The 7,608-nt window shown below is 37.1% G+C and overlaps 1 protein-coding gene across 1 annotated transcript in view; it reads left to right on the plus strand.

Moving 5' to 3' along the window:
* LOC116699366 (tumor necrosis factor receptor superfamily member 14-like) overlaps window positions 1-7,608 on the plus strand; it is an 11,263-nt gene that overhangs the window by 2,507 nt on the left and 1,148 nt on the right. The window contains exons 2-5 of the mRNA XM_032531901.1: window positions 5,271-5,412; window positions 6,028-6,121; window positions 6,275-6,400; window positions 7,182-7,331. Of these exons, the coding sequence (XP_032387792.1) occupies window positions 5,377-5,412; window positions 6,028-6,121; window positions 6,275-6,400; window positions 7,182-7,331 (406 nt within the window). The 5' untranslated portion in view covers window positions 5,271-5,376. The remainder of the gene's footprint in view (window positions 1-5,270; window positions 5,413-6,027; window positions 6,122-6,274; window positions 6,401-7,181; window positions 7,332-7,608) is intronic.

Raw genomic sequence — 7,608 nt, forward strand, 5'->3', positions numbered from 1 at the left:
ATTAATACAAATTTTTACCTGGGGTGCCCAAATTTTCAAGCCCGACTTTAAGCACTCATTTGTTCCTCTCGCAGTTAATCTCATTAGCGATGAACGTATGACTATGAATTTTTTTAATGTGTATCTGTGAGTGTATACAGTGGTGTGAAAAAGTGTTTGCCCCCTTCCTCATTTCCTGTTCCTTATGGGGCGCCGTTTGTAAAGCGGCTCGTGCTGAAAATAACAGCAAACATTTTGTCACATTAGCTTTAAATAATGTTTAAATAACTGGTATGAATTTGAGGGTCACTTTTGCACATTTACAACAATATTGTCAACTTGGAAATATTTTAAATAGTTAAATCCAAATATAAATGTTACACCTAAATGTTAAATGTTAAATCTATAGCTAAATCTAAATCTAAATGTTTAAATCTAAATCTAAATAAATAAATCTAAATGTTAAATCTAAATCTAATCAAAGTAAATAATATTAAATCTAAATCTAAATGTAAATCAATTAAATGTTAAATCTAAATATTAGATCTAAATCTAATGTTAAATCTAATCAATCTAAATGTTAAACTAAATATTAAATCTAAATCTAAATGTAAATCTAAATCAATGTTAAATCTAAATCTAAATGTTAAATCTAATCAAATCTAAATGTTAAATCTAAAGTTTCGGGGAAACTAAATATTTAGCTAATATGCAAATTAATGTCGGGAACCGAAGTACCAAAATAAAAGCTCGAGGGGGTCAGTGTATGTTTATAGTGTCAAATAACGAATAAAATCTCTCATGTAAATCTATAGCTAAATCTAAATCTAAATGTTAAATCTAATCTAATTTAAATCTAAATCTAAATGTTAAATCTAAATCTAAATCTAAATGTTAAAATCTAAATATTAAATCTAAATCTAAATGTTAAATCTAATCTAAATGTTAAATCTAATATTAGATCTAAATATAATGTTAAATCTAAATCTAAATCAAATGTAAACTAAATATTAAATAACAAATTAAATCTAATCTATGTTAAATCTAAATCTAAATCTAAATGTTAAATCTAAATATTAAATCTAAATCTAAATGTTAAATCTAATCTAAATGTAAATCTAAATCTAAATGTTAAATCTAAATCTAACATAAAGTTAAATTAAATGTGGGTGAAACTAAATATTTAGCTAATATGCAAATAATGTCGGTCAGGAGTACCAAAATAAAGCTCGAGGAGGTCAGTGTATGTTTATATGTGTCAAATAACGAATAAAAATCCTCCATTGGGAGATATGGACTCTTGAACTTGGATAACCGTGAAAATAACTACCTAAATAATAAACACAGTTGGGGAAAACTGTATTTGAAGAGTACTTTGAGTTTTTAGTGTCACTTTATGAATGGTGTGGGAATTATAGCCACTATAGCCAGCCGGGGGGGCTCACTTTGACTGGTCTGTCACGTTCGCTTGCATAAGGTCAGCAAGAGCCTATCCCCGCCGCCCCCGACAAGGTACGGTACTGTTGGCCATGGTCACTGCGTAAGTCCAACGAATCAGCGTTAGCCGAGAACATCGGCAGAGCCGTCCTGGTGGTGAACAAACTTATTCAACAGCGACAGCAAAAAGCCTCAGGGCCACGCAGGCCACCTCGGTAAGCATGTTTCCAATCACGGAGCTAGCAATGTTGTCAAGGCTAAACTAATAAATAGCTAAAGGTAGCAGCCAGTAGAGATTTGCTACTACTTGACAACAAGACAAGCTAGCTCCGTGATTTGGAAAACATGCTTACCGAGGTGGCCCGGGGGTGAGGCTGTCGCTGTCGCGTGTGAATAAGTTTGTTCAGCCACGGGACGGCTCTGCGAGTGTCTCGGCAACGCTGATTCGTTGGACATTTCGCAGTGTCTTGTCAGTGCCTTGCGGGGCGGGCGGGGATAGCTCTTGCTGACGTTAATGCAAGCGAACGTGCAGACCAGTCAAAGTGAGCCCCCCCGGGCTGGCTATAGTGGCTATAATTCCCACACCATTCATAAAAGTGACAAAAAACTCAAGTACTCTTCAAATAAGTTTTCCCCAACTGTGTTATTATTTTAGGTAGTATTTTCACGGTTATCCAAGTTCAGAGTCCATATCTCCCGATGAGAGGATTTATTCGTATTTGACACATAAACATACACGACCTCTCGGCTTTTATTTTGGTATCCGGTTACGACATTAATTTGCATATTAGCTAAATATTAGTTCACCCGAAACATTAGATTTAACATTTAGATTTAGATTTAGATTTAAATTTAGATTAGATTAACATAGATTTAGATTTAATATAGATTTAACATTTAGATTAGATTTAGATTAACATTTAGTTTAGAAATTTATACATTTAGATTAGATTTAATATTTAGATTAACATTAGATTTGATTTAGATTTAACATTAGTTTAGTTTAATATTTAGATTTAACATTTAGATTAGTTAGATTTAACATTTAGATTTAGATTTATATTTAGATTTAACATTTAGATTTAGATTTAAGATTTAGATAACATTTAGATTTAGATTTAGATACATTTAGATTAGATTTAAATTGATTAGATTTAACATTTAGATTTAGATGAGCATTAGATTAAAATTGACATTTAGGTGTAACATTAATATTTGGATTTAACTATTTAAAATATTTCCAAGTTGACAAATATTGTTGTAAATGTGCAAGAAAGTGACCCTCAAAATTTCATACCAGTTATTTAAAATATTTAAAGCTAAATGTGACAAAAATGTTGCTGTTATTTTCAGCACGAGCTGCTTTACAAACGGCGCCCCATAGTTCTTTGCATGTTGTCACACTTAAGTGTTTTGGAACATCAAACCAATTTAAACAATAGTCAAGGACAACACAAGTAAACACAAAATGCAATTTGTAAATGAAGTGGTTATTATTAAGGTGAAAAAAAATCCCACCATCCTGGCCCTGTTGAAAAAGTGATTGCCCCCCTTGTTAAAACATACTATAACTGTGGTTGTCCACACCTGAGTTCAATTTCTCTAGCCACACCCAGGCCTGTTATTGCCACACCTGTTCACAATCAAGGCATCACTTAAATAGGAGCTGCTTGACACAGTAAGGTCCACCAGAAGATCCTTAAAAGCTACACATCATGCCGAGACCCAAAGAATTCAGGAAACAATTGAGATCTATCAGTCTGGAAAGGGTTATAAGCCATTTCCAAGCTTTGGGAACCAGCGAACCACAGTGAGAGCCATTATCCCAAATGGCGAAGACATGGAAGTGGTGAACCTTCCCAGGAGTGGCCGGCCGCCCAAAATTACCCCAAGAGCGCAGCGACGACTCATCCAAGAGGTCACAAAAGACCCCCCAACAACGTCCAAAGAACTGCGGACCTCACTTGCCTCAGTTAAGGTCAGCGTTCATGCCTCCACCATCAGGAAAGACTGGGCAAAAATGGCCTGATGGCAGAGTCAAGAGAGAAAACCACTGCTGAGCAAAAAGAACATCAAAGCTCGTCTCAATTTCTCCACAACACATCTTGATGATCCCAAGACTTTTGGGACAACATTTGTGGACCGATGAGACAAAAGTGGAACTCTTGGAAGGTGTGTGTCCAAGTAATCTGGCGTAGAAGGAACACTGCATTTCATAAAAAGAACAAACTTATCAACAGTCAAATATGGTGGTGGTAGTGTGATGGTCTGGGGCTGTTTTCCTGCTTCAGGCCTGGAGAGATGCTGTGATAAAGGAACTATGAATTCTGCTGTCTACCAAGAGATCCTGAAGGGAATGTCCGACCATCTGTTCGTTACTCAAGCTGAAACAAACTTGGGTTCTGCAGCAGGACAATGATCCTAACACACCAGCAAGTCCACCACCGAATGGCTGAAGAAAAACAAAATGAAGACTTTGGAGTGGCCTAGCCAAAGTCCTGACCTGAATCCTATTGAGATGTTGTGGTATGACCTTAAAAAGGCCGTTCATGCTCGAAAACCCTCTAATGTAACTGAATTAGGACAATTATGCAAAGATGAGTGGGCCAAAATTCCTCCAGGACGCTGTAAAGCTCCATTGCAGTTATCGCAAACGCTTGGTTGCAGTTGTTGTGCTAAGGGTGGCCCAACCAGTTATTAGGTTAGGGGGAATCACTTTTCACACAGGGCCATGATGGTTTGGATTTTTTTTCACCTTTAATATAAACACCTTATTTACAAATGCATTTTGTGTTTACTTGTGTTGTCGACTATTGGTTAAATTGGTTGATGTTCCGAAACACTTAAGTGTGACAAACATGCAAAGGAACAGGAAATGAGGAAGGGGGCAAACACTTTTTTACACCACTGTATATGTATGGATATGAATGGGGGAATGAATGAATGCCTGGATGCATATGGAGGATAGAGTGGTTGTAAGGCATGTATGGGTGAACATAAGAATGTGGGAAGGATGGCTTTTATCTTATTTTAGTATAGAAAATGGTCATTTGTAATCTGCCATTTGCACAGCTCTTTGAGTAGACTGTATGTTTACTTTACATTTGTCTTTTAATTGTTTTAACCTTCTGCTTGTTGTGTGTCTGTTGTAATGCTTGCAGCAATGTTACTCAGTGTCCAAAACAAATTTCTCCTAAGGGAGACTTATAAAGATACTTAGACTTTGGCTTTTAACCTTGTGACCGACATATAACCGTTAATCTGAGTTTTCCTCCCGTTACTCTGTCCTCTGTGACTGTCTCCATCTAGAAACTAAGCTACTAAGCTAACTCTGACTGTACAAGATCAGACAGTGGTTTACGGAGCGATAGATTGGCTTTGCAAAAAAGACCCGGAGCGTTCTATAAACGGATCCACGCATTTAAAATATTGCTCGATCACGCAAATTTGATCGTGGGAAACCCAAATCGTGATTGTGATTAAAATTTGCTTAATTGTGCAGCCCTATCCCACGGGGCCCGTGGTGGATGGATGAGATGGTAAAGACACATGGTTCTGCCTGTTTAGAGCGACCTTATTGGTCAACTAAGTTTGGGTTATTGCGTCAGCGGCTTATACACCGTCCCATACTGGCAGCCTAAAATCTCCTATTTTATCTGCTTTTATATGTTTAACTGTTTGTAACCGCTCTGTAGTGGTGATCGTATCACAAAAAAAAGCCACTTATGGGAATTTCTTTTAAATTCCCACCCTGACACCGGTTACTCATTTCAGGCTTCTCTAAAAAAACTTCCTCTCTTGCCATGTTGTTGTGCATTGTAATCTCTATATGGTTGTCTTCTTTTTGTTTCCAGATGGTGTTCCTGTTTTAGATTTTACGTCTCGCTTCCTCCTTAATCTGAGTGAGAAGTGAGGAGATGTCTTCAGCCCATATAAACTGGGATTCTACCGTATACAATAATGTTAAGAAAACATTTGAGAGTTGCCCCATTGCTGGTAAAATAATCTTATTACAGCAAGCCTTTATGACTCATACTCATGTCTTTCTTTCTTTCTTTCCAACACCTTGGTTGCAGCTGTAAGCAGTCCAACAAAGTGCTGTCCTGAGGGACTAAACACAGAGATTCATATACACACTGTGACGCATTCAAGATTGTACAATGATTTATTCCTTTTCTTCCACACGTAAAATACAATTAACACTGCAGTTACTGTAATGACAGCACAACGTTCATGCATTTCTTTCACATCAATAGCAGTCAGATTCACGGTGTTCACTCAGAAGGAATAACACATGGGGAGGCACTTTTAATGACATTTTGAACATGTTAAGAGGCTAAAACCACATTTAAAACTTACCCCATTTAAGCCTGTTGGGTGGTAACTCTAGCAGGAGGCGGTGTAGGCAGCACCGATTGTTTTAGTTTTTCTTTCTACTGACAGACCTCCACATTTAACAACAGAGCTACGTGTTGGAATCGACCAAAATTCTCCTTTAACGTGGAGTCAGAAATTTAGACAAATTTCAATCAGAGTTCATTTCAACAGCTTCTATCAATGACTTTGATTTGCAGTATGTGTTGTATGTTTTAACCAGTCTTCTCTCCACAGATACTTGTGCTGAGTGTCCTCGGAGGACATACCCTCACATGTCGTAGATCCGAGTATCTGAACGGGGATCAGTGCTGTCCTAAGTGTTCTGCTGGTAAGATCTGATTGAATGTCCTCTAGCACCATGGAGGGAGGCCAAACACCTGCCCTCACACTGCCATGACACAGAGCTACATTTACATTGGCAAAGTATCCCTTTCTTTAGAAACATTATATTACATGAACATGTTGGTTTTCTTTTCAACAGGAAGTCGAGTTGAACAACATTGCACAGAGTTCAGAAATACTTCCTGTCTGGATTGCGATGAGGGAACATTCATGAATCGTCCCACAGGGTTTACAGCATGTTTTCCCTGTAAACTCTGTGATTCAGGTAGACCTTTTTGTTAATATTTTCCAATGTCTAAGCCTAGATTTAGTAGTTTTATGACTGCTGGTCCCACTGTTAATGCTGTGAAAGAACTGAGAAAACTAAAGACTGGGTTAGCAGTGTCATTGTGAAGATGCAGAGAGTCATTTTGAAGAGTTTACTGCACTGCAGAATTACAGACTGCTCATAGAAACAAAGACCTCATGGTCTCTGGAGTACTGTGAGACCAGTGTCATAAAATCCTCTTTTCACTAGGGCTGGGTGATAGGAAGTTCAGATATCATGATATTCCTGACCAAATACCTCAATATCAATATTTCAGCAATATTCTAGGGTTGTCAATGGTGCATTAACAAAAAACTTAGATTTTAGATCCATAATCATCAGTAATGTGGATATAATGACTAAGTGGGTAAAGGCAAAGAATAGAACAGTTACAACAGTCTGGTAAGTTCAGCAAAGTACATCACTTTGCCTTAATGCAGTCTTTAAAACCAGGAAAAGACACTTGTGTCATATCACGATATTACAATATCCAAAATCTAAGACAATGTCTAGTCTCATATCACGATATTGATATAATATCAATATATTGCCCAGCCCTAGTTTTCACATGAGTAAATATTAGTGAACATGATCAAAAGTCTTTTTGCAGTTAAGATATTAGATCTTGGTATCAGCTTAGACTTTTATTCTCTGTTTTTATAAATGTAACTATTTTAGCATGTAGCTCTATAGTAGAAGAGACAAAGTACATATATATAACATATTTATGTGTTGGCAGGTTCTGGTTTGAAGCTGAAGTCATGTACGGCTACAGGTCTAGTTTGTGAACCTCTGGAGGGATTCTACTGTACGTACGCTGTAGAGGGAAACTGTCTGGTAGCACAGAAACACAGACGCTGTCAACAAGGACAATATATCCGCCAAAAAGGTTAGTTTGTCAGTCCCTCCAGGATTTTGCTGACTTTTTTTGAGATTGTTGCGCCCCAAAATACCTAATGTTGCAGGAGCTTTTGTAAAAAAAATTGCAATGTTGCGTTTGTTGCAATGAATTTACGGGAGACAGAGAAAGTTGCAAAAAAGGCTTTTGTTGTATAGTTCTTTAAATTAAATTAAAAAGGAAACTTGTTTTGGGGAGAATAAAATAACTCTAGGCTGAGTTTTCCTTGTAATCTTTCCAAAAAGGCTCAGAAGGCTGCAAATGTTGG

Source organism: Etheostoma spectabile, chromosome 12 (genome assembly GCF_008692095.1).
Source record: "Etheostoma spectabile isolate EspeVRDwgs_2016 chromosome 12, UIUC_Espe_1.0, whole genome shotgun sequence".
Classification (NCBI taxonomy): Eukaryota; Metazoa; Chordata; class Actinopteri; order Perciformes; family Percidae; genus Etheostoma; species Etheostoma spectabile.